Raw genomic sequence first — 27,663 nt, forward strand, 5'->3', positions numbered from 1 at the left:
TGAAGTTGATGCTATGATTACCCCAATTATACGGATGAAGAAACTGAACTTCAGAGAGCTCAAGTATTGTTGAACCAACATCACACAGTTGGGATTGGAACCTAGAGTCTAGCTCCAGAGCCCACGCCCTGATGTGCCCTTCTAAGGCCAAGCACGGTGCTTGGTATTGAGTTAGTCCCCAGCAAGTGTTCACTGAATGAATAGAAGGAGCCCTGGATCTGGAGACCACAAGTTCTGGTCCTAATTCTGTCACTGACTTCCACTGTAGCCATGGGCAAGTCTGTGCTTCTTTCGCTATAAAATGAGGGGTATGGATGTTGATACCAGTGGTAATAACAAGAGCCAGTATTCGAGATTCTAATCTCTTTTGAAGCTTTACATAATTTAATCCCAAGGAAAATGAGACACAGAAAGACTCACTTGCCCAATATCTAGAAAACAAGGGAGCCAGGATTCAAACCCATTGTGCTCCTACATTGTGCTTCCTAGCCCAAGTGGTTCCAAGGAGACACCTCAGGGACCATGGTGGGGAAAGGAGGGAGGTGGAACAGGATGGAGCAGACAGACTTTTGGGCTCCCTATGCCCGTTTCCATCAAAGAAGCTCTACGTGTCTCAATTTGGTAGAATGGGCTCCTACTTGCGATTTCCTTTGAATAAAGGTTCTGCTGTTAAAACAAAAAGGTTGAGGGGCTTCCCTGGTGGCGCAGTGGTTGAGAGTCTGCCTGCTAATGCAGGGGACACAGGTTCGGGCCCTGGTCTGGGAGGATCCCACATGCCGTGGAGCAACTAGGCCCGTGAGCCACAACTACTGAGCCTGCGCGTCTGGAGCCTGTGCTCTGCAACGGGAGAGGCCACAATAGTGAGAGGCCCGCACACCACGATGAAGAGTGGCCCCCGCTTGCCACAACTAGAGAAGGCCCTAGCACAGAAGCGAAGACCCAACATAGCAATCAATCAATCAATAAATCTTTAAAAAAAAAAAGAGACTGGGGAGGGAGGAACTGTTGGTACAGACCATTTAAAAAAAAAAAAAAAGGTTGAAAACCATTGGACTAAATAATTCTGGAATTTAAGAAGTCTCCCAAGTATAAGTCAGGATTTTTCTGGTAATCTTGACTCATTATAGTTATATAAGATGGGGACAAAGGTTGCTCCTGGGAATGGCTCCAGCTATAGAAAAAGTCACGGCGATAGCGCTAAAGCCTCAGCTCCAACCTACCTGTTCCACTCGGATCTCAATCTCTCCATTCACCTTCTTTCCATGGAAATACTTGGCCCTGTGAAGGAGAGGAAGAAATCTACTGAGTAAGGATGCAGACTGCTTCACTCTTTTCTCCCTTCTCCCAAAGGTCTTACCCCCAGAGGTGCATGTCCAGACACATTCCCCGCCTTCCTGCTCTCTCCCACCTAGACAGATGATTTTCTCATTCTTTATATGTATTGTGTGAGAGAGGGGAAAGAGTACAGGATGGGAGGATTGGACACCCAGGTTCCGGTTCTGCCAAGCTGCTTTACCTCCCCGTGTCTCCGTTTTATCCTCTGTAAAAGGGAGATAGTTATACATGCACGATATATTTCTAAACATTATTTTAAGGATCAAAAGAAATAAAGAATCCTACGTAAATAAATAACACAGAATTCTTTTATTGAGTTACACCCTATGTGATCCATAAAGGACGTATTAAATTGCTCTATCCAACTACTCATTTCTTTATTTGTCCATCTGTCCAATGAAGCAGACCTCATCTGTCCCTTGGTCCATCCATCCATCCAACCATCCTTCCATCACCTTTCCTCTACACCCCTGCTTCTGTCTTCCCATTATCAATAAATGGCATCCCATCTACCCATCACTCAAGGCAAAAACCTAGACTTCATTCTTGTTACCTCTTTCTCTCTCCCTATCCCCATGGATTCTACATTCTAATTATATCTCAAATCCATCCACTTGCCCATTTTTCTCTGTAAGCACCCTAATCTTGACCTTAGTCATCTCTTTTCTCATATAAATTCTCTTTTCATACTATACTTTGCTTTCATAGCACTTATTATAATTGAAATTACTTGCAATTAGTAACTGGGTTTCATGCCTGTGTCCAACCAAACTATAACACAATTCCTCCAGGCCAGGAACAATCTACCTTACTCATCATTCTACTCCCTACCAGAATGCTTGACACACAGTAGGAGCTCAATTAATATTTTTTGAAAGAATAAATGACTGAAGAGACAGATGGGGGAAAAAATTGTTGAATACTTACTCTGTGCCAAAAACTGTGCTATATTCTTAGTCTTTCTCATTTAACACAGCTACCACCATGAGGTGGGTATTATTATTTCCATTCCATAAATAAGGAAACTGAAACCCAGAGAGACGAAATACTTTGCCTAAGCAGCTTTAATCCTGGACTTCCATTGCCACATCAATGTTTTTTTCTCAGCCCTGAAAAATAGCAGCAAATGTTGGGGTGCTCCTGGGTTTAGATGCCCTCCCACAAAGCAAAAGTAATACAAGTTTCCATCTGCTCTTTTTGGCTGTTGGTATGATGAAACTAATAGTTCTCAGTGATTTGCTATAATCTGAGCACTGTGTTAAGCATTTCCATAGACTTTCTCTGGGGCACAGACAGCTCTTTGCTCCCAATCCCAATTCTCCTCTTTGCCTACAGTGAGAGTGTTTATAGACTGGCACCAAGAAATGTATATCCCAACTCTCCATTTAGCTAGGTATGACCACATGATTGAGTTCTAATCAGTAATGTTACATCCAAGAATCTTCTGCTTAGTTTCTTCTTCTTTTCCCTGGAACATCGATGTTGCCACCTTTTTTCAACCTTCCAGATTGAACCTTTGCTACAAATTCTCTGACCAAGCTGCAGTCTCTCTGCTTCTGAAGTCTATCCACACTTAGCAGATGCCAGTGGAGTTCATCTCTTTCCAAGACTGCCTGAATCACTGACTGATGGCTCTAATATTAATGCCACTTTTTCTTATAATGTTGACTGGCTTAGATGTCAAGCAGGTAGAACTTTATGGGAACAGGAGTTGTTAGTGTGACTTGAAAGCAAGATTTGTTTTTTTTCTCCCAGGATGGTCTTCAACAAAATGTGTGTGCAGCCAGCCTCATGCAAAGAGAACCTTTTAATGTAGTTTGTGAATTTTATGAATCCTTAAAGGTAGTGCTGGCAAACCCCAGGCCCTGGGATAAGCCCCCCTCTAGTATTTGTAGGGCCTGGGACAAAAGAACAAATGGAAGCCTATGTATCATATGCCTGATATGTAAAATTGATAAAGCTAGCAAACATTTAAATAAAACATGCCTGTCTTCCTTCCTTGACCAACACAACTTCATAATGGCCTGGAAGGGTCAGAATTTAAACTTCTCAGAATTCTTATAGAGATCCACCCAGAACATGGTGGCATGGGGGTTGCCAGCTCTTGGTTTCCATCGTCCTTCCTAATTCTCCTCCCACCCTCCTCTCCTGCATCACTGGGGCTTCTTGTGCATGCTTGTGGATGACCCAGCCCACATGGCCAAGCTTCATCTCCTCACCCACAGCCCCATCAACAGTGCCTTGGCCATGTCTGGGGATGATGGATCAGGGAATTGGCCTACACAGGCCCTGGAATTGGGCCTGGGTCCCTATGGGCAGGGATTTCTACAGGTCTGGGTACCCACTGAATGATCAAAGGGTGCAATTTGCAGGGTCCTCCTTTGCTGTCAGGAGTATAGCTAGTAAGGGCCAGAGTATGACTTAGGGCAGGAGTCCCTGTCGCTTGGGTTTACAAGAAGTACTGGATGATCCTGGGACCTCAGGATGGTAACTAATGAATAACATCACTGGTATACTGGAAAAAGCATGGATCTGGAATCACAGAGGCTTGGGCAATATCTTAGCTCTACAACTCACTGCATGTTCCAAGACAAGGAACTTAACCCCTCCAGGTCATAGTTTTGTCATTTGTTAAGTGCTGATAACATCTGCCAGCCAAGGTGTGGTGAGAAATTCACTTGACCCTGTATGTGAAGGGCAGTAAGTAGAGTGTGTGGGCTCAGAGCCAGACCACCTGGATGCAATCCCAGCGCCACCACTCACTCACTGTATAACCTTGGGTAACTCATTCAACCTCCATGTGCCTCAGTTTCCACATCTGGGAAGCGGGGATAATCACAGTAACTATCCCACAGCGGTGTTGTGAGGATTAAACAAGACACGACGTACAAAGCACTTAGAATGGTTCCTGGCACAGAGTAAGCTCCAAAGTATACAGCCCAGGGCCTGAAACAGAATCAACAATGACAGCAAAGAAACCACCGAGTGTTTACGCTGTGGCTATGGGTGCCGTATGCGGGGACCCACAAACAAACATAATCTTACCCTCATGGGGGTTACAGAACAGAATTACAGTTCATCTCACTTTGATCTGCCCCGTTAGCGCAGTAAGAGATTGGTGATGATGCTGATGACAAACAGGCGGCACTGGTACAGAAGGCCTGCAAGTCCTTCACATCCCTCCTCCTATTGTATTGGCCCCAGTGTCCACCCTGAGGAGCGGCAGGGCCAGGACTAGCCCCCACAGGTTCAAAGTCACACAGAGCCTCTAAGCAGCAATGGTGAGTTAGATCTTGTGCTTAAAGATTTTCAGGATTCAGCTAGATCCTCTGGAACCTTCATGATCTGGACCCTGTTAACCTATGGCCCATTTCTTCTCTGGTTTTCTGCCCACCTACTGCACACACTCAACCTCCTGTGATTCCTATGCTTTTATGACTCTGAGCCTTTGTGTTTGCCGTTCTCTCCTTCTCTGCTTGGTTACCACTTTCTCATGTTCAAGATCCCTGACTACTGTTTCCTTGAAAGCACCCCCCTAACGAGGCTAGGTTAGGTGTCCTTCCTCTGGGTTCCCACGGGGCGCTGTACTTAACAACCATATAACACATATCACTGTGTGTTGGAATGACATGTCCCCTGCCCCCGTACACCTAGTCTGTGAGCTCCTGGAAACCTGAAACCGTGTCTTAATGCTCACTGAATCTCCCGAAAGTGGCACAATGTGCCAGGGCACAGGCACATGTTTAAGGAGTGTTTGCTGACTGGGTAAATGAATAATGTTTCCAGGGATAGGCCATGGGGCATCCAGTGCTCCAGCTGCTCTACTGCCATCTACTGGTGCAATGTTGTAACACACTTACAAATCCATACCCATTACCATGTGGGGTCACCATTCAGTGTCCAACACACACAACCAGCAGCCCTCGACGGGATTCTAACTCTGATTCTAACTCAGAACTCAGAGCACTACACCAATACCACCCAAGCATCTCTGGCCTCCACGGGCCTCACCTTCTCAGGAGAAACACTTGTTTTGCCCATCTCTGGAATGTTTACTACAGGGCCTGCCAGATGGACTCAGGCTGAAGCTGAGGGTCAGGCGGTCCATCCCCCTGCTTGGCCGAGAGTCAGAAGTCTGTCTCCTGACAGGCCACACAGACTGCTGCCTCCTTGCCTGGGGCTCATTCAGGCTTGAGCTGCTTCTGAACAGTTCTGTCTGGCAGAGGAAAGGGTAGGGATGGTCTGGAATTCTAGATGCCCTGGGGGCTGGGGTTGCTGCCTGTGTAATTGCCCGGCTGTTTGACCTCAGGCAAAATGGATGACCCCACTGTGCCTGAGGTCTCTGTCTTCCTAATGCAGACCTCTTCCTAACGCCCTAATATGTTTATCCTCATAATGAGATCCCTGAATCCACAGGCCAATCAGTCAAGTCCTTGGCCTTGGGAAGGGGTTGGGGGAAGCTCTTGATTCTACAAAGCTTCCATCTCTGTGGGTGGTCTCAGATTTTACTGCCACATCAGAGGCACCAGGAAGGAGAATATTATAAAACCAGTGCTGCCTGGGGTGAGAAATCGCTAGTTTGGGGAGGCGGGATGTGGTGAGTGAGCAAGATTAATGGGGAGCGATACCGAGTTCTTTCATGGCTGCAGCAGGGGCAGAAGGAAGAGGAGAATTAGCACAAACAGGATCCACCTGTGTCCAAGCAGCACCCTTCTAATAAATCCCGTCTGGGATGTACAGTCAATGAGGCTAGGCCTTGGCGGTGCCCTTCCTGGGGAGGAGAGGGTCAGGAATGTTCTGTCTCAGAGTAGCTGGAGGAGAACGAAGGCAGGGATCTGGTCCTAGAAACAGATTTTCTTATTTGTGATGTAACATGCCCATTGCTCATTTGTGGCCTGGACAGAAGCTGGGGGAGATGGATGACAGACCACACAGGAGAACCCTGAAGGTGGACACACTCTGGGTTTTCTCAGTTAGCAAGAAGAGGAGGGTCACATGACAGGCTGGATGGATGAAGGTGTGACAAAAGCAGGGCCTTTGAACACAGAGTTCCAACTCAGAGATCCAATTCTAGCTCCATTATCTACTCCTAAGAATAGCTAACCCTCCTGGTCCCCTCCCACTGCCAGAGGGGAGCCTCCAGTGATGGGGCAGCCTCATCGTACCTCTCTGCAACTGGGGGGGCTCCAGTGAGTTAGGACAGGGAGGGACCCTCTGAGAGTGACAAGGCCCCTTGCACCTGTACAGGGATCTGTGAAGGTGAGGAAGTGAGACATACTAGGGCCCCGAGCCACATGATATGATGAATGTCCCCTCGTAGGCTTCCGACAGCAATAGGGAAGGAGAGTTGTGTGTGCAGCTCTGATCACAATTCACATCATTTATTCACTCCCTCATTTAACCACTACTTACTGAGCTTCGGAAGGACTGGGCACCCTACTAGGCATGAGGGGAAAGGCTGATACAGTCCCTGCTCTTGTGGAGCTAGCATGCTCTTGGAAAAGTCAGGAAACTAACCAGCTGAAAAGGAAATGATGAATACAACGAACAAGGTGGTACAGGGTAGGATGTGGGGAGCAGGGAGATCTGACCTGGGGTAGTGAGGGAAGGCTTCTTTGGAAGACATTTAACACACGTGTACTAACCATCCACTGTGTGCTCGAGCCTGCAGACTCTAAGGAAACAGGGATGAAGATAACATCCTCACCCCTGAGTTCTTGGCCTCAGGGGGTTTACTACCTAACAGGAGGGAGAGACCCATAAAGGACAATGACCACACAGGGCATTAGCCCAAAGAGCAGGTCAGCCCACAGAAAGGGACCCAGCCCAGTCTGAGAGCCAGGGGCTACTTCCCTGGTGAAGTGGCCCAGTTCATCCATCCATCCAATGTTTGGTACTTATCCTTTGCCAGGACAAAGGGCTGCAAAGATGAATCTGAGAAGGTCTGATGTGTGTGTATGTGTGTGAAAGGCACAGACAAGGACAAATGAGTTGGACAGGCACTGGTGGCGCTCAGGGGGCTGATGAAGTTTCCTGGGGCATGTCTCCCAATATGCAGGAAAAATGAGCGACAGGCATGGAGCAGAAGACCTAGATTTGAATTTGCAGCTCTGGCACCTGCAAATTTTGAACAAGCCTCTGCTTCCTTATCTATAGGCTGGGGATGGGAAGATCCACCCATAGGGTCATGAGGATAAAATGAGGACGCAGATTTGAAGGCCTCTGGGAACCTGCCAAAAACGTGCCAGCAAGTGGGTTGCTCACTGGTGGGCTGCTGGGGTGGACTTCACCCTCCAGGTAAAGAGGTGGGCAGGCACTGCTAGTGTTAGCAGAGGACAGACCCAGGTCCTCTCCAGCTCTGCTATTTATTTCCTAGTGCTGCCTCAGACAAACATCAACCTTCCTGAGCCCCCGTCTCGTTTGAAAAAGTAAGCACATCACTATGTAACACTATGTCTGCTGCAAGGCCCCATGAATGATATCCCTGACACCTGGCAAGTGTTTACTGTTCATCTCTTTCCCTCCTGTCCTTCAACAAGTGGGCATGTACCTGAGGAAGTGACATATCATTTAGGGGAAGGTGGCAGTATCTTCCTTGCTCTAAATGGAACTCCTGCTTCATGTCTAGCATGATGGAAACCTGCCTTGGCTGCCGTCTGGGAGCTCCTCTTCCTCCCCAGCACCAGCCTTTAGGGTAAAGAAAATCCTCAGCCACCCACTCACTCTGACAGCAGAGATCATGCTAGAATGTTATCTCCCAGTTCCTAGGCCTCTTCTCTCCGAAGACACAACACTGTGTCACCCTCATTCCCACAGAATTCTGAAAATCCACAGCCTTCACACCACCAAGATAGTTCACATTTAGAAGGCTAAGTTGTTCGCTCAGCAAACATTTAATGAGCATCTATTAAGAGCTCAACCTGGGGAAATGCCCATGAAAAGGTTACACACTGAAAGGTAATTCATACCAAGGTGCAAGTGACTTATATCTGATCATCCGTAAAAGGGGTTTAGATGGCATAAGGAGGATGAGAAGAAGGGGACCATGAGAATATTAAGTGTTTGATTTAGAAAGGGGGTGTGAGGCCTGTCAAGGTGAGAAGGGCAGGGCACAGAAGGAGAAGGCTGTGAGAAGTCATTTTCCCTCCTCCTCCCTCCCTCCACATATTCATCCATCTAGCCATCCAATTACCCATCCACTTCCCCATCCATCCATCCACCCATCCATCCATCCACCCATCCATCCATCCATCATCCATCCATCCATCCATCCACCCACCCACCCATCCATCCATCCACCCACCCACTCATCCATCCATCCATCCCTCCATCCCTCCATCCATCCATCCACCCACCCATCCATCCACCCACCCATCCCTCCATCCCTCCCTCCCTCCCTCCATCCATCCACCCACCCACCCATCCGTCCATCCCTCCATCCATCCATCCATCCCTCCACCCCTCCATCCATCCACCCATCCCGCCATCCCTCCACCCATCCACCCACCCACCCACCCATCCATCCTTCCATCCCTCCATCCATCCATCCATCCATCCCTCCATCCATCATCCCTCCATCCATCCCTCCATCCATCCCTCCATCCATCCATCCATCCCTCCATCCAGGGTCTACTATGTGCTTAGCACTGTGCTAGTCCCCAGGAATTATGCTGAACAAAACAGGCCCCTGCCATCCTGGTGCTCCTGGTCTATCCAGGAGACAGGTCCAGATGAGGAATATTTACCCTGACTCCTGTCTTTATCAGAAGTTGCCAACTGGCCAATCTCATGGAGGCCACAGTCTTGTTTTGTTGGACTTAAATTACATACTTTTAATTTTAAAATAGAAAATTCATATAAAGAATTCAGATTTCTGGCTTCCCCTGAAAATCAATAACTGGGCAACACCAGACCTGTATTCCCACATGGCAAAAACTGGCTGAGTGGACGGCAGCTAGTGCCTTCAGAGGGGCATCAGTTCCCACGCTCAACAGTCCCCACTGCTCCCTGTTGTCTCTCTGCAGCCAGAGTCAAGTGGCAGATACATCTGTCATGGAGCTTGCGCTGTTGTTCTCCTTGTAGCAGGGAAATATTCTCTGTGCCGTGCCTTTTCCTAACACCATGCCTCTTCACTCACTGACCACCTTGTCTCCTGTGAGCAACTGCACAGGCACCCCTAATCTAACGAATTCCATTATGAAAATGGCAATTAGCTCAGCGCAAATCCTCAGGAAGCCCACACCCCCACCCCTTCTCCCAACTCAGAGTTGGAGGTCAGGAAAATGGACACAAAGCACCATCCCCGTCTCTGCCGTTACAGACAGCCTCTCTCCTGTCGAGGAAACACGTCCCAGGCAGGCTTCCACAGGACCCAGGAGGAAAGACATTCTGTAATGAGGCTGGCATGCACCCAGTGACCTGCCCCCCGCAGGGCAAGGCTATACCCAGGCAGGTGAGGTCTGGAGGAACAGGAACAGCTACTGCTAGGAGAGCCCATGACATCTGAGGGACTCCTTCGAAAGAGGAGGACCTAGGTGAGAAAACCACATTTTGGAGGGTGAGGGAAGACTCAGAAGTTTAACAGCTGAACTCTTCAGAAAAAAGCAGGGTAACAGCAGGAAAAGTGACTGAGACAAAAAGCCAGAGTGGGGAAAACGAAAAGCTGCAGGTCCGAGACTCCTTTAAGGGCTTGCAGGCTGACTCTTTTAGAGTGTGAGCCTCTTCTGCATTGTTCCTCCCAAATCACCAACCCAGTTGTACTGGAATACCTGCAAGTGACAGGGGACTCACTCCCTCACCGGGAAGCCCACGTGGTCTCTGGATGACTTTACCATTCTGTACACTGAGCTGACATGTCTCCCTGTTTGTCTGCTTCATTGGCCTCAGTTCTACCAGTTTGGAGCCACATGAAACCAGTCCTCTAGCTCAGTGGTTTCTAAACTTGGCTCTTCATCATTTAAAAAAAAAGTTTCCTGAGCTCTCCTCTGGATATTTTAACTCTGTAGTTCTAGGGGTACATCTCAGTGTGGCCTGTCTTGCACCCATTCTGCCTTCTAGTAACAGCACCTCCATCTGCACTTGCATACATGGAACCAAGCCTCTCTCTTGCACACAGTCTTGATGGGACTGTCCTCAGGTGTCCCCAGGACACATTGTGGAACCAGCCAGGTTTGTTCTTGCTCAGGAATTTGATTTTTGAGCAGAGAGGCACAAGGTTGGGAGGAAACAGGAGCTGACGTCTCCAGAGAGTGTCCACAAGTCCCTGCCTCTTAGGTCCTGGCAGAGCCCTGGGTCCTGACCTCTCCTAAACTCGGGTCTTCATGGTTTTTCTTTTCATTCTGTGAGCCTCCCACATATTTTCAATAAACTCCCATTTTGCCGAAGTCAGCCAAAGTAATTTCTTTTTCTTGCAAACAAAGAACTCTATCCAATACAGAAGGTGTAGGGTGGTGCCTGGTAATCTGAATGTCGTTCTGATGGAAACAGTCTTTTGGGGACCGTGATCTTAGTCTATTGTCATTGTTTGACTTATGAAGAAACAGAGGCCCAGAGAGGAAAGTGGCTCCGCTGAGATCTCACAGCATCAGCAGAGAAGGGAGAACTTAGGAAGAAACAGCACATATCAGATTCCTCCCCACATTCCCTTCTGCTCAAAGACACTTCCCCCAGATTTCCTAGCCACAGTCTCAGAGGGTGAAGACTCTACCAGGGCAGGAGACAACTCTTCACTGTTTTCCCCTCTCTCCCTCTCTCCCTGCAAGAGTAGGGTAGGAAGCAGCAGGGGCACCAGGCCTCTGGATTGGATGGTGGGGAGACCTCACGGAGAGAGGTCAGCACTTGAAAAATTCCTCAAGTCAAAGGGCTCGGGGCCTGGGTGCCACACAAGGCCCTCACTGTGTGTGTACATTGTCCTCCTGATAAAAGGGGCCGGGCCTGGGAAAACGGCGCTGGTGTCCAGGCGACGGGGCAGGCTGCTGGGGAATGCCCAAGGCCCCTCCCCGCCCAGGCACCAGGGCGGAGGGAGGGGGAGTGGCAGAGGGTGCCCAGAGTGGAAGGACGAGTCCAGAAGTCCAGCACGACTCCAGGTTGTGTGAGGTGGCCCCTGTGAGTCAGCAGATGAAGGGAGTAGGAGGGTGGCAAGACTCCTCTCATCAAGACTTTCTTAGCTCCCTCTCCCTCCACCTCTGGATTTCCCCACAGGGAACCCGCAGGGCCCGTCCTTGTTCAAGGAGAGTCTTAGGGGTGGGGGAAGTGGTGGAGGGAGGCATAAGGATTTTGTTTCCTAGAGCCAAGTGTCTTCAACAGAGAGGTGTGTATCCCCCATTGAGCCCCCCCAGCCAACTCCAGGAGGAGGGGACCAGCTTGGCCCCCATCTTCCCATCTTCGGAGTAGAGAGTGTGCCAGCCTACCAACATCCAGACACCCCTCCTCCAGGGCTTCTAGGAGACAGCTCTCAATCATATCCAGCTGAACTGAGAAACATGCCAAGTGGCTTCCTTCCCTCTGGCTCCCAGAGCTATTATATTCACTAGCAATTAGTGATTGCAATTAATGGTTAATACCAGTTACCATTTCAGTGCCTGTACGGCAGCTAAGCCCAGTACTAGCCCCACCCATGCCATCATCTCTAACTCTATAGTGACCCCTCGTGAAAGATGTGCCACGATCCGATCCTGCCTTACACCTGAGGAATGTGAGGCTCAGAGGTCAGACTTGCCCAAGGTCACATAAGTGAGTGAGAGAACGGGGGCCCAGGCAGCCTGCCTCGAGACTGTCCACTTGGTTTTGCTCCTGCCCTGCTAGTAACTGAGATTGTTCAGTCCTCATCACAGGCAGGGAAAGCTGCTTCCTGAGCATGGGGTCGACTGGGGGAGCCTGGTTTGGCTCCCCAACCAGAAAGCAAAAATATGCAAAGGCCAGCCTCTCACTGGGCCCACGTTAGCAGGGCTGGGCACTGTCTCTCGTTGCCACCTCCATCAGTAGCGTGGCCAGATGAACTAGTGGACACCCAGTTAAATTTTTTTTTAATATATTTCTTAAAATATTTATTTATTTATTTGGCTGCCCTGGGTCTTAGTTGTGGCATGCGGGATCTACGTTACCGCGTGCGAGATCTTCGTTGCAGCATGTAGGATCTTTTCTTTTTTTAGTTGTGGTATGCGGGATCTAGTTCCCTGACCAGGGATAGAACCCGGGACCGCTGCATTGGGAGCACGGAGTCTTAACCACTGGACCACCAGGGAAGTCCCAACACCCAGTTAAAGTTGAATCCCAGGCAGACAACAGATAATTTTGCAGTATAAATAAGTCTACACCAAATATTGCATGGGACATACTTATACTGATTCATTGCTTATCTAAGTATTAATCGGGCATCCTGTATTTTTATTGGCTAAAACCGACAACTCTACCCAAAACCTCTGCCGTTGATGCCAGTTCTGAGTTAATGCTGCTCCCCCACCCCCCCAGAAGGTGGCACAGTGGGAAGTGGAAAGTCCTGGTCACCCTGGGGCCAATTAGGTCACAGCAAGGCTTCTACAGCTGCCAAGACACCCTGCAGTCCTCGCACCTTCACTCAAGCAGCCTGAAGCAGCTCAGCTCTAAGGTGGAGGCTGGAGCCTTTGAGTTATCAGCTGGGCAGGAAGGAGTAAGGAGCCTGGGGAATAGCATGGAAGTGTCTGTGGTACCCTTCCCGAATTCCAGGGCAGCTGAGTGCTTTCTGAGAAAGGCTCTCCCCCAGGGCATCCTCAATCCTGAACTTTCCCTTAATAATAATAACAGCCTTGGCAAAAGCATTCATTTGCTTGTTAATTATATCCTCCATTTATCCTATTGTACCAAGTTCAAGGCACTGTGCCAGGCTCCGGGGATACGGCGGTTAAACGAGAGGTCTAAACTCTACCTCCTGGAGCTGATGTTCTAGAGCAGAACTGCATCACAGGTGAACAAACCATCACACCGAAAACCGCCCATGGAGGAGAGGGACAGAGTGCTCTCACTGGAGCCTCGTACCTCCCTGTGAACTCAGCGGTATGGTGAAGGGGGTGGCATTATGAGCCCACTTTACACATGATGAAACTGAGGCTCAGAAAGGTAAAGCAGCTTGGCCAAGACCTCACAGCAGGTGAGTGGCAGAGCTGGCACTTCAATCCTGACCTGCCACCTGCCAGCCCTGAGTTCTCTGCATTTTATCTTCTTCCCCATTTTTAACTCTCTTGGGGAATCATGTCAGGCATGTGCTAGGAAATCACACTTTAATATCAAAACACAGGGGAAAGGAACAGAAAAGACCCTGTCGGAGCTCCCTTGGTGCTTTAAAAACAGGAAAATAGTCCAAGGGCCACTTCTGCAAAGGGTCCAACTTCCAAGCTTGAGCTCAAGGTGTCTGGTTGGCTGCAGGAAGCCCCTCTTCCCCTGGCACCTTAACATTCTGGCTGCCCAAAGGCGCTGGTAGGGCAGGGCTGCCTAACTCGAGGTGGGTGCTTTCCTCTGAGGATGAGGTCACCAGGATCCTGTGCTTGGCCACAGTGCTGTAACAAGCAGTCCTGCCCTCAGACACCGAGCATGTGTGGGTGTGTGCACACACGTGAGGCTCCAGAGCCCTGCTCCATGGGCTGACACCCTGTGCTCAGGTGGGAGAGGGAAGAATGGTAAGAGAACAGGGATGCCCAGCCTTGCCAGCTGGATGGCCTGAGCTGATCCAGATGCCACCAGCATCTGCTCTCATTTTGGGCTCAGAGCCTCAGTTTTCCTTATTATTAAAATGAGAATAGTAATAGTACTCCATACAGTTGTTGGGAGGATTAAATCAGAGAATCTATGAAAACCATTTAGCACAAGGTCTGGTCATAGAAAGTGCACAAGTGTTCGCCATATGACCATGATGAGGACATGACCCTATTCCCAAGGAGCTCGTGGTTTATTCTATTCATTTGTGTGTTCATTCATTTTTCAACCAAGATTTTTCAGCATCTACCTCATGCAAAACACTGAAACCCTGGGCAGTGGTCAGCAGGAGGCAGGTCACCATGCGAAATGCCTTTTAAAAAGTTAGTTCCATTCAAGTCCCAGCCTACCACTCTCCTGCTTTGATTCCTCAAGCAGGTGCATGGTCTGTCTGTACTCTGCTTCCTCACCTGTAAAATGCTCCCCAGTAAAATCAGGAAGTGCAACGTGCAGTGGTGTGCTGGCAAATGCTTAAAAACTGGCTCTCTGGGGAGACCTAAATGCCTGGTTTGTAGCACTTGCCAATTTCCGTGGTGTAAATGCTCTCACCATGGCCACTATGACTTTCTGTTGGATTGAGCAGTAAGTGAGAGAGGGAAAAAGAGGGTTGAAGAATGCCACCAAGGTCACTCCTCAATTTCACTGTCACACCTTCACCCTTGTCATTACCAATAACATCACCTTCAAATCACTCATTCAATCAACAGATGTTTCCTAGCACCTATTATCTGCCTGCCCTGTTCTAGGCGCTGGGATACAAAGATAGCAAGTAGGCATGCGTGGGGTGGTGGTCATGGGGACACAAATTATCACACAGCATAAGAACTCTTGGTGAATCTAGACATGCACAAGGTGCTTTAATGAGTATCATTAGCCATCATTTAGTAGAATGGTATAGCCTCACAAACTCCAGGCTGAAAGCATAGTAGCTAAGGGGTGTTTCAAACTAAGAATCCTCTTTTCATTTCCTCAACAAATAAAATAAAAAAGAAATCCTAGGCAAGGGTGGAGAATAAAAGGGAAGGTAACAATAGATAATTGTTGAAAGGGAATAGCAGACATTCCGGGAACAAGGACCACCGGTGAGGCGAGAGGAGAGGAAGGTTCCAGAGGCCACTGGAGGGACGGGTGGAGGCCAAGGCTTAGCTGCTCTATGCCCCCTTCACCCCAACATCCCCTCCCCAAGCCCATTCGGGCTCCTGAGACCTTGCAAGTAAAACTGAGAGCAAGGAAGTACACTCAACCCTGACCTCGTTATGAACAATCTTTCTTGGGGTCATATTCAATGTTCTCCTTTTGAAAAATCAAACCTAGGGTTCCAGTACATTGTTAATAATTTAAAAATTCATCTGTTTATGAATCTCAAATAGCTGCCTTACAGTTATTCTAGCTATGTAATGGAAAATAAAGAGCCAAGACTTCATACACAGGTGAGTAAAACTGGAAACCCCTCAACTGTATGTACTATATTGCTGACTTCTAAAGTAAGGTGAGTTTCAGGCCCCATGATGCCCAATAAAGGTTGTCCTGATTGGACTGTGTTGGGAACAACGACATATGCTAATTGAAAATATACTATGTGTTAAGCACCAGGGATACAAAAAAGAATAAGACATAGACCTTGTTCTTGCAGGAGAAACAGCCACCTAAAGCTAATTATAATACAGTGTCATGTGTGCTGCAGTGACACAATGGAATGTATTTTAAGTTATCAAAGGAGGTAGTTATTAGCACTGTTGGCAGGGTAGGTGTGTCAGGGAAGAATTCAGAGAAGTGACACTTGAGCAGGCTTTTAAGGATGAATGGGGATTGGCCCAGTGAACAAGATAGGGAAGGGTATTCCAGGTAGCAGGGAACAGAATGTGCTAAGGCAGAGGTGTGTTTGAAACTACAAATCATTGCTATTCCTGCGGAATAAGCAGCAAAGCAGGAAGTGGAGTTGGAGGCAGAACTAGAGGGAGGGCAGACCTGCTTATGACTCTGACTTTGAACCTGAGGGCAATGATGCACCACCAAATGGTTATAAAAGGGGATACATGGTGGGGCGTGGGAGCAAACTGATCAGATTTGTATTTTCAGAAAGATGATACTTTGGTGGTAACATGAAAGGTAACCAGGAGGTGAGGTCAAGGCTAGAGGCCTGAGACCAGTGAAACTGCTGGAAAATTCCAGGCAAGTAGGGCTGAAGAAAACCGAGCTTGAAATGCTTTTGTTTTATTTCTCCTTTCCCCTGTGGTTCTCAAGGCTGACTGATCTCCCGTCGTCCCAGAGGACAGCACCAGCTTTAGTTCAGACCTACTACTGAGCCAGACCTTATCGGGGGGTGATCCTGGTCCAAAGCTTCCCAACATCCTTGATGTAGCCAGGCTCACCTCTGGGGCAACCCCAAAAGCTGGTGGGATCTTAAAATGCTCGGCCATGAGTCCTTCTTCCCAGCAAAGGTGGCTTCGGGACCCTCTGTGTCTCCTCAGAAGATGAAAAGTCCTCCCCTCCCCACCTCACGCCCCTTCTCCCGTTCACTGGCCAGGTATCAGATCATCCTTGGGGGGCCCAGGCTGGTTCAGAGAGTATGCAAGCTGGCCTGTCAGGAAGCAAGAGTGGGAGGTTCCTGCAACTCTCTCACCCACGAGGAAACCTGATTCTGCAGCAGGGTCCTGGACCTGGAAAGGGATGACAGAGAGAAGGAACTGGGGCTGACAAGGAAGAAAAGGGAGCCACATTGTTCCTGGTGGATTCAACCTCAGTCCAGATGGTGGATCTTCTCCCCGCTCATTACCATCTCAAAGGAGGAAGAAAGGGGCTGTGTGAGCTGGCTTCTCCCCCTCAACAACTTCCTCCTCTCAGGAAACAGTCTGCACAGTGAAGGAGGGGCTGGGCAGAGGGCTGACCCCAGGCAGCGAGGCTCTGCCAAAGCCACCCAGGGAAAGTGGGGCTGGCCCGCCACCTCCTGGCCACTCCTGGTATCAGGGGGACAGGCATCCTTCGGGAACTCTGCAGGGAAGGACTGGGGTTTAAGGCAGCCGGCATCAATTTGGGAAGCTGGGAATGTATTTGGAAAGGCTTGCAAGTTCTTAAAGGATCTAGGATGGAGTTCTATAGGAGAAGCTGTTACGTGCGGGTAGGAAGTCTCTGTCACAAACATCCAACGAGTGCAGAGCCAACTTCCAGGTGACATAATGAGTCTCAGTTTCTCACCTTTCCACTTTTTTAACCACTGAGAGGCAAGAAAAGGACTGCTGTTCTCAAGACTTAATTAACCTGTGGGCATATGAAGCGTGACTGAAACAGACTGGGAGAAATTCCTCTGGCCAAAAATTGTGTCCCCTACCAGGGTGCACAGCCTAAAATTCACACATTGGTCTTGCCTGTGGATTAGAGAGATTGAAGACCAAAGTCAAAATTTAAATGTTACTTGGCTGAGGCTATTCATGGCATTTCAGTCTCATTCACTGTGCGCCTACACTATACTACACACCATATGGGCACTGTGGGGGACAGAGATTAATTAATGAGACCCAACTTTATCATCTGAGAGCTAGCAGGGAAGAGTGATCATTAGAAAACCTTAGTACAACAGGGCTAAATCCTAACCCACTCTGTCTAATAGTGGGCATAAAGAAATTAAATAGGCATGCCTACAGGAGCTGCTGTCAAGATGATTAATATTGCACAGAAGGTAACAATAGTCTGCAATAATAATATACACTTAAATAGCACTTACTGTCTACTAGACACATCCTAAACACTTCTATAGTAACTCAGATTTTAACCGCACTTACATATATTAACTCTACAGGTAGGTACTATTTTATTACCATTTAGATGCAGTAACGTTCAAAGGTCATATAGCTATTATGGGGTAGAGATTTGAATCCAGACAGCTCTGAAGTCTGAGTTCTTAACCACTGCACCATGCTGCCATTTATTAGGTCAGCCTCCACACAGGGAGCAACTTTTTTGACAAATACCCCCCATCACCATACCCTGTTATCCCTGACTGAACCAGGGATAACACAGTCGGCAGAGAACACTCAAAATCAAGGTCAAATTGGGTTAAAGAGAAACAGAGGACTGCAAAGGCCATGTATGCATTTTGATTACCAAGCAGATAGGCAGCAGGATTGCACAGGCAAGAGCGCATGGAAGCAACACCTCTGCAGAAATCAACCCCTTGGCTCAGAACCTAAATATGATGCTTTACACAAGAGCATAAGCAGAGATGAACAAGGCTTCATACAAGACCCTTCAAGCAAGCAGCACCACTGAAGACGATTCAGGCTGGGTCAGAACAGAGGCCAGGCACATGACTACCCTGGTTAAGATGAAGTGATTTCCTCGCAGGAAAATAACGGCTAATGTCTGAACCTGCTGGACATGCTTTAATGTTAACTGTATTGAATACGTTACAAACTATAAGTATCCCCCACTCCAAAGTATAGGCTCAACCATTCCCAACCTGAGTTAACTTCTCAAGGAATGAATGTGAGTGCACACATCCGTGATAGAATAACAGAGCACCTGGCATGCTCAGGGAACTAAATACATTAATTTATTCATTTAATACATATTTACTGGATGCCTACTTTGTGGCAGCTTTTGGAGATGCGTGCAGAAAACCTTGCCCTCCAGCTCCCATGGCCGTCCACGGGTCCACTGTCAGAATTGCCCTGGATGGTGTGCTTCTTTGTCTCCACATTTGGGTTTACTTCCTGGACTACAAATTCTCTGTCTCCAACTGGAATGATAATATTTATCATATCTTTCTACCAAAAATTTGGAGTAGAGACCTCGTTTCCACCTGCAGTTCCATGTGTGCAGGGCCTGTTCATTACTTACCTGAGTATCTAAGACTGTTATTTGCACTCAGTCAGTGCTCAGTAACTACCTGTAGAACTACTGCTGCAATAACCTTGACACATGTGTCCAGTCTCTGCCCCCCAGGATGCTTACCAGCTATCGGGGCGGGGCATACCTGGGAAGAGACTGGAAGGGTTGTCATTTCTGCCTACCTTTGCTGTTAGGAGGACAGGTTCTGGAACAAGACTGCCAGTACATGAAAGAGTAGGGATGCAAACTCACGCACTCTGTTCCCAAGGGTTTCAGATAAGGACTGTGGGCCTTTGTTGGTTTCTTTTACCCTCATAGCAACCCCATTCAATGAGAGAACATGGCTGAAGCCGAACGGGGTCAAGCAACTTGCCAGAGTTACTGCAGATTTTAAGTTTTCCATTTTTAGAAAAGTAATACAGTGCATATACCATATATTATATAACACTTCCAGTGGGTTCTGGGCAGTACCCCATATCAAATGTATTATGATGTTTGCAGCAAATCATATGAACAAGCACAGTGAGTGGCACAATGAAGAAGACTATTACAGTCTAACTTTCCTTCAGATCAGGTTTTGTTGCCAAATGGGTTATAAACTATTTTCTAGGTTTCAGAGCTTCTTGGATTTTGGATTTGCAGGTGAGAGATTTCAGACCTTAAATACAAAGCCCTTTGGACAGAGTGAGGCACAAAGTAGCTGCCACAGTGCTTGGCATTAGTGGCCTTCCCTCCTGCCAGTCTCTGATGCCACAGAGCCTCTCACAGCTCTTCCCCTCTCTCTCCCCCACGAGTGAGATAAGCCCCATCTCCGCTCCTGCCCCTGGGGAGGGGGCACCTGCAGAGTCCCGCTTACCAGTCTGTGTGGGCATCATCGATCACCAACAGGATCCTGGGCCTTTGAACAACAGGCGTGGAGGGACCTGGAGGCTCCATCAGCCCCAAGGGGGCCTGAGAGGTCTGCTTCATGGCACTGGAGAAGGAGCTAAAAAGGCTGGATCCTGGAGAGGAGAAGGAGGCTGCCAGGGGCTGGGGGTGCCTCCTCTCCATGGCTGGGGATGCAGGGGAGCTGGTGGAGCTGTCTGGGCGCTGCAGGTCTGTCATGTAGCCGTTCGGCAGGTTGGCCACAAAGCTACTGTCCGAGAGGCGTCGCCGGAGGAAATTCATGGCTGTGAATGATGAGATGGCTTGTTCCTACTCAGACTGTCTGGGTGAGGCCCAGAACACAGGCTGCCAGGGAGAGGGAGTGGTAGGGTCTCGGGCAGAAGAGCCAGGGGAGTCCCACGCAAGTCAGCTGCTGCTGTCTTTTTTTACCTGTGGAAACGGGCCAACAAACACATTAGTGGAAATGACCTCAGCCCCTTAAGGGCAAACAGATGATGCCCCTTCCTGCCCTGCTGCTGGGGGCAGTGCAAAGTGGGACATCTTTTTGGCAAGGCATTTGGCGACATCTAATTAGACCATACCCTTTTAACCTGCAATTTCCATTTTCTGGAATTCTATCCCAAGAATGAAATCCAAATTACAGAAAAAGCCTCTTGTACAAACATATTTATCACAGCATTATTTACACTAGCAAAATACTGGCAAGTATCTCAACGTTTGACCACAAGGTAATGAACATGTAAACTGCAGCACAGTCATTCAGCAGAACCTTTTGTGGCTATTAAAAAGAGGTATTTAAAAAGGGATTTTAGTAACATAGAAAAAATTTTATGTTGTAATTTAAAAGATCATGATACAAGATTATAGGTACAGAATGACTACAACCACATAAAAGTTGAAATAATAAAACTTTGGGAAAAAAAAGACATCAGAATGTTAACAGTGACTATATTTGGGTAATGCGACTACAGGGTTTTTTGTTTTTTCTTTTTCTTTCCACTTACCTATGTTTTCCAGATTTTCTAGAATATTTATAGCTGGGAACTGAATTGTGTCCTTCAAATGCATATGCTGAAGCCCTCATCAGCAATGTGCTGGTATTTGGAGAGGTGATAGGGTTAGATGAGGCCGTGAGGGTGGTGCTCTCATGACGGCATTAACGTCCTCATAAAAAGAGGCACCGGAGAGCTTGCTCTGTCTCTACCCACCATGTGAGGACACAGGGGGAACGCAACAGTCTACACGCCAGCAAGAGCGCTCTCGCCAGACGCCAGCCATGCTGGTGCCCTGATCTCAGACTCCCAGCCTCCAGAGCTGTGAGACAATAAATTCTGTTGTTTAAGCCAGTCTGTGGTGTTTTGTTATGCCAGCCCCAGCAGATTAATAAACAAATGCATTCCTTTTCTGAACGGAATACAGTAAGTTTTAAAAAACCAAACTGTTCATGTGAGATCAATATATCTCATTGAGAAAAATGATTGTTTATATCATGCAATTCGACCCCACCTATATTTTTTGTTAAAATTATATTTTTGTTGAGGTAAAATTTACTTAGAGTGAGATGCATAGTCCATAAGTGTACAATTCTTGGAGTTTTAATAAATGTATACACTGGTAGAAGATTTAGTATACTCCAATCACCTCAGGAAATTCTCCTGTGTCCCCTTCTGGTCAATCCACACGTCCTCATAGGCAAACGCTCTGCTGATGTCTGTCATCGTATATTAATTTTAGCTATTCCTGAACTTTATATAAATGTGATTGTGTATTATTCTTTTATGAACAGCTTCTTCCCCTCAACATAATGGTTTCAAGACTCAGCTATGTTGTACGTATCAAGAGTCATTCTGTTTTTTATCACTGAGTAGTGTTCCGCTGGATGAATAAACCACAAATTGTTACTACATTCTCTTGTTGATGGATGTTTGAAATGTTTCCAGTTTGGGAGGTATTCTGAATAGAACTGCTCTTAGGATGTTTTATTTAAGTAATTCTGTGGAGAGAGAGGTGGGGAGAGGGAGGGGCGAGGAGAGAGAGAGACAGAGAGAAAGGTTGATTGAGAGATTCACTTTTTCTTTGGGAAAATACCTAGAAGTTAATTTGTTAGGTCATAGGGCAGGCACATGTTTAATTTTTTAAGAAACTGTCCAAAAGCTTCCCATAGCGGTTGTGCTATTTTGCACCTTTCATCTGAGAGTTCTAGTTGCTCCAAATCCTTACCAACCTTTGGCTGTTGTCCATCTTTTTAATCTTAGCCGTTTAAGGGGGTGTAAAATAGGATCTCACGGTGTTTTTAATTTATTTTCTCTGACACCTAATGAGGATAAGCAACTATTACGGGTTTACTGGCCATCGATATATCTTCTTTGGTGAAGTGTCTGTTCAAGTCTCTGTCCCATTTTGAAAAATGGGTTGTTTACATTTTTAATTTATTTTTAGGAGTTCTTTACACATTCTGGATATAAGTATTTTGTCAGATATGTATATTGTGAACATTTTCTCTCAGTCTTTGGTTTACCATTTCATTTCCTTCATGAGTATAAGTCTGGCAGAATAAAATAACTCTTACAAAAAAGTGAATTGTTACTTGAGATAAAAACATCACAATGGAAAAAAAAATTATACCGTAGGATGAGACCACACTTCCATATTTTCGTTATTAGGAGTATTTTATCTATACATACAAAAAATATGTATATATGTGCATATGTATACACATTTATATGTACATATATGACATCTATTACCTCTATCTGCAGATCTTTTTATAAACAGAAATTTAAAATTTTTATGAAGTCCAGGTTACCAAGTTTTTCTTTTGCATTTAGTCCTTTCTGTGTCTGCTTTTAAAAATCTTTGCGAACCTCATGATCACGATGATATTGTCTTATAATTTCTTATAGAAGCTTTATAGTTTTAGCTTTTCTGTTTAGGTCCACAGTCCATTAAAACTTGATTTTTGAGTGTGAGGAGAAGTTCATTTATCCAGTTTTCCAGCACCATTTATGAAAATATTTTTCCCAAATGAATTATTTTGGTGGCTTTGTTGGCACCAGTTGACTGCATGTTATCTATTTCTGGACTTTTTATTATGCTCCATTGATCTGTTATCCTTACACTGTCTTGGTAACTGTGGCTTTATAGGCGTCTTTAAATCAGGTAAAGTGAGTCCTCCAACCTATATTTGCTTTCACAAGATTGTTTTGAGTATTCTAGGTCCTACTTTTATGTACATTTTAAAGTCAAGTTGTACAAAAACGTCTGTTGGGATATTGTTTGGGATTATGTAGAATCTAGCTCAGTTTGGGTAGAACTGACATCTCAACACTATTGAATTTTCCACCTCATGAACATGTTAGAGCTTTCTACATATTAAATCTTCTTTAGTTTCTCTCAGAAATGTTTTGTGATTTTCAATATAGAGGTATTGCACCCATTTTTTAAAGCTGATTCCTAATAATTTCTTTTGGGCTTTTTTGGATGGTATTATAAATACTCTCTTTTCTAAGTTTTATTATCCATTTGTTTGCTGCCAACATCATATATTTGCCAATTATTATCAGTATAGTGACCTGACAAATTCAATTACTGTCTTTCATGATTGTTTATAGATTCTTAAGATTTCCATTTAAACAATCATGCCATCTACAAATAGAGACATGTTTACTCCCCCATTCCAACCTTTTACTTCTTTTACTTCTCTTATTACAGTTGCTAGTCCCTCCACTACTGAATACAAATAATGAAAGCAGACAACTTATCTTGTTCCCCATTTTAGGGGGAAAATGTTCAATATCTCATGTTAACACAATGTTATTAGCTATGGGTTTTTCATAAATGCATTTTATCAGATTGGGACAGTTCCCTTGTAGTCTTAGTTGGCTGAGAGTTTTTATCATGAATGGATGTTGAATTTGCCAAGTGATTTTCTAAATCAATTGAGAGGATTATGTTTTTAAAAATCATTTATTTGCTTAATGTGGTAAATTACATTAATTGATTTTCAAATGTTAAATCAAACTTGCATTCCTAGGATAAATCCCACTTAGTCATAGTGAATTACCTTTTTAATATAATGCTGGATTCAATCTGAGAATATTTTATTGAGGATTTTTTATGTCCATGTTCATGAGAAATACTGGTCTCTGATTTTCTTTTTTGTCAATGTCTTTGCCAGGTTTTGGTATCAGAATAATATTGACCTCACAAAATATATTGAGAAGTGTTCCCACCTTTTCTATTTTCTGAAAGAGTTTGTGTAATATTGGGTTTTTTCCCTTAAATTATTGGCAGAATTCAACAGTGAAACCATCTGGGGCTGATTTTTTTCTATGTTGGAAAGTTTTTAATAATTATCTCAACCTCTTTTATAAATGTATTCATATTCTCTGTTTCTTGTTATTTCAATGTTGGCAATATGTGATTTCAAGCAATTTGTCCATTTCATCTTAGTTGTAAAATTTATTGGCATAAAGTTGTTCATAATATTTCTTTACTAACCTTTCATTTTCTGCAGGGTCTGTAGTAATTTCCCCTGACATTCCTGATACTAGTAATTTGCTTTTTCTCTCTTTTTGATTAATCCGTGTTAGGCATTTAAAAATTTTATTAATCTTTTAAAGAAACCACTTGCAGCTTTTTCTATTTTCTCTATTATTTGTTTTCTATTTCACCTATATCTGCTTTTTATTACTTCCTCTCTTCTTACTTTGGCTTTAAGGCTTTTTTCTATATTCTTAAGATGGAAATGTAAATCATTAATTTTAAACCTTTCTTCTTTTCTAATATAAGCATTTAAAGCAATGCATTTCCCTCTATGCACTACTTTAGCTGAATGCAGAAATTTGACATGTTGTATTTACACTGTCATTCAACTCAAATTATTCTTATTTCTTTCTAATTCTTTTTGACCTATGTGTTATTTAAACATATCTTTAATTTTCAAACTCCAGTGCTCTTTCAGATATTTTATTGTTATTGCTTTTAATATGATTCTGTTATGATTATTGAACATAGTCTATAATGTTTTAATCCTTCAACATCTTTGACATCCACTGAGATTAATCTTATGGCTCAACATGGTCTATCTTGATGAATGTTTCATTTGCACTTGAAAAGAACATGTATTTTGCAGTTGCTGGGTACAATGCTCTATAACATCAATTAGATCATTGTTAAGTCAAGTTCCCCAGGACGCTGACTCTGCCGGGATGATTTGGAAGCAGAAAGTTTATTGGAGAGTGTCTCCATGATTAACAGCTGTGTGCAAGCGTGAAAAGCACACATGGGCTGAAGGAGGGGTTGAACTGGAAAACAGTTTTCACAGAGGCCTCAGTTGATCTTACTGGGAGCATGGATTTGGGGCATCTCTTCAGATTTCCTCATTTTCCAGCCACTCTATTAGCCTGTACTCTGCTACTTGTCAAAGCAATAAAACTGCAGCTTTCTGCTTTTTGCTTTCAAGGGAAGAGCCACATCAATGTGAATCTCACTTGGCGGGTGCCGCTCCCTTCTTTCAAGGGTTAAATCCCCTCCAGATTCCACCTACTTTCTGTTTCTCTCCAGGAACCTCAAATAGATTCTTTTAAATACTTTACCCAAAGCTATAGTTATCATCTATGAGAGGGTTACTCCAACACAAGCTACTGAGCTATTATTGGATCTGAACCTCTTCCATCTTTCAAATACTGGATAGAAAAGTTAACAAACTGTTAAAGGGACCTTAGAGATTATTTAACAATCCCTTCTTTAGGAACTCTGGTCGACCTTACACTGGTGGGAATTCCCCGCCTTCAGAAGAATCACCTCATTATCTTTTGACCAACTCCAAGGTTCCGCAAAGGCTCCTCCTATAATTTCTCCCACTGCAGGCCCCAGGGGAGCTTACAGTCTGGTAAGGGAAGCAGATAATGGAGAAATACTCACGGACTGGGGCAATACACAGAGCACTTCAACAGAGTTAATACACTTCAATAGAGTTAATCTCTGTTGTAGAGATTAACATGGGGGGAGGGTCAGGGAAGGCCTCTCTGAGGAGGTGACCTTTAAGCTGAGATGTGAGGGTGAGGAGAAAGGGAAGAACACACACAGAGGCCCTGAGGTAGGAAAGAGCTAGGCACATCTGATGAACAGAAGGAAGGCCAGCTCAATCAGAAAATAAGAGGGAAATTTTTTTCTTTTGTAAGAAAATGTTTAGCAAAGTAGAGAGAAGCCAGATCATGAAGGGCCAACCTGAAAATAATTCTGATTTTATTCCAAGTGTGAAAAGTAAGCCATTGGATGGTTATAAGCAAGAGAGAGACGTCATCTGGTCTGCCTGGCCACTGTGCGGAAAACAGACTGTAGAGCAAGTGCGTGGAAGCAGCCAGACAAGTTAGGAAGCTGTTAAATCACTTGGGTCCTTGCGTATAAAAAAAGGGAGTTGGATTATGTGATTTCTAGGGTGTCTTCCTGTCCTGTGAGCCACTGACTTCCTGTGCCACTAGACACTGGACATCTCTTCAATAACAAACTTAATTCGATGGTGGGACAAGGTGAGGATAAGGGGGATTCTGGAAGGAAGGCAGTGGGAACAGAAAGGCAGGAAGACCCTGGGATAGAATCCTTCCGGGATAGAATCCAGCAGGCCAGTTGAGTGCTCAGCCCCATGCTGCCCCACCAACAGCCGCTAGAGGGCAGGAGTGACCACACCAGACAGAACAAACAAACATTTCACAAAGCAGCAACTTTGCAGGCATACTTTTTGGAGGCTGTGGCGGGAAAGAAGACTTTACTGTGAAGAATTAAATAAAGGTTGGAGACTTCTCACTTGTCAATGGAGCCACACAACTGAAGTAAGGTGTAAATCATAGGGATGCAGGTTTTGCATCAAAGCATAAACAACTCCATAGAGTGAGAGCCGCCCCACAGTGGCACCAGCTACTTTGGGAGAAGATGAGCAACTGATCGTGAACTGGACAGGAGAGTGGACATCTCTGCTCAGGTGTCTCACAGACACCCAGACTCACTTCCTTCCTCATCCTCTGATGAATTTTATACCTGGGCCCCCCTCTTCCTCCCGGAAGTGCCACTATCCATCCATTCACTGTGGCCAGAGACTCGAGTCTCATACTTCACTCCTTCTTAGCCCTCAGCGGTTTCAGCCACTCAGGCACCGGGCGCTGTCAACTTTGTCTCCCGAAACATCCTTAATATCATCCTCACCCCTCCCTCACTCCTATCATAGTCTTGGTTCACAGGCTGCTAAATTAAAAAATGGACCAAAGACCTTAACAGAGACCTCACCAAAGATATAGAGATGGCAAGTAAGCACACGAAAAGATGCTCCATGTCATCTGTCAGTGGGGAAATGCAAGTTAAAACAACAAGGAGAGACCATCACATACTTAGCAGAATGGCCCAAATCTGGAACCCTGGCAACACCAAAGGCTGGCGAGGATGTGGAGCAACGGGAACGCTCATTCATTGCCAGTGCCAGTGAGAATACACCCACTTTGGAAGAAAGCTTGGTGATTCCTTATACAACTTAACATACTCTTACCATACTACCCAGCAATCATGTTCCTTGGTATCTACCCGAAGGAGCTGAAAACTGACGTCCACACAAAAAAACCTGCACCAGGAATGTTTACAATAGGATGTCTATTCAGAACTGCCAAGACTTAGAAGAAATCAAGACGTCCTTCAGAAGTGAAGGGATAAACTGTGGTACATCCAGGAAACTGAATATTATTTAGTACTAAAAAGAAACTGTGTCACTGGCAAAACCCGTTAACAATTCCAGGGAAGTAAAAATAGATTCTGGGTAATAAAATAAAATCTAACCTTTTTTTCTCCTTTGTGTTTAGTCTAGTTTCACTTGCTCACAGGAAACCGCCTGCAGAAGCCTGA

The 27,663-nt window shown here is 45.7% G+C and overlaps 1 protein-coding gene across 1 annotated transcript in view; it reads right to left on the reverse strand.

Annotated features, from left to right (window-relative positions):
- Positions 1 to 27,663, reverse strand: part of SYN3 (synapsin III) — a 451,775-nt gene that overhangs the window by 395,691 nt on the left and 28,421 nt on the right. The window contains exons 2-3 of the mRNA XM_036864745.1: positions 19,745 to 20,202; positions 1,221 to 1,278 (exon numbers count right to left, since the gene is read on the reverse strand). Coding sequence (XP_036720640.1) covers positions 1,221 to 1,278; positions 19,745 to 20,055 — 369 coding nt within the window. The 5' untranslated portion in view covers positions 20,056 to 20,202. The remainder of the gene's footprint in view (positions 1 to 1,220; positions 1,279 to 19,744; positions 20,203 to 27,663) is intronic.

Source organism: Balaenoptera musculus, chromosome 10, assembly GCF_009873245.2.
Source record: "Balaenoptera musculus isolate JJ_BM4_2016_0621 chromosome 10, mBalMus1.pri.v3, whole genome shotgun sequence".
Classification (NCBI taxonomy): Eukaryota; Metazoa; Chordata; class Mammalia; order Artiodactyla; family Balaenopteridae; genus Balaenoptera; species Balaenoptera musculus.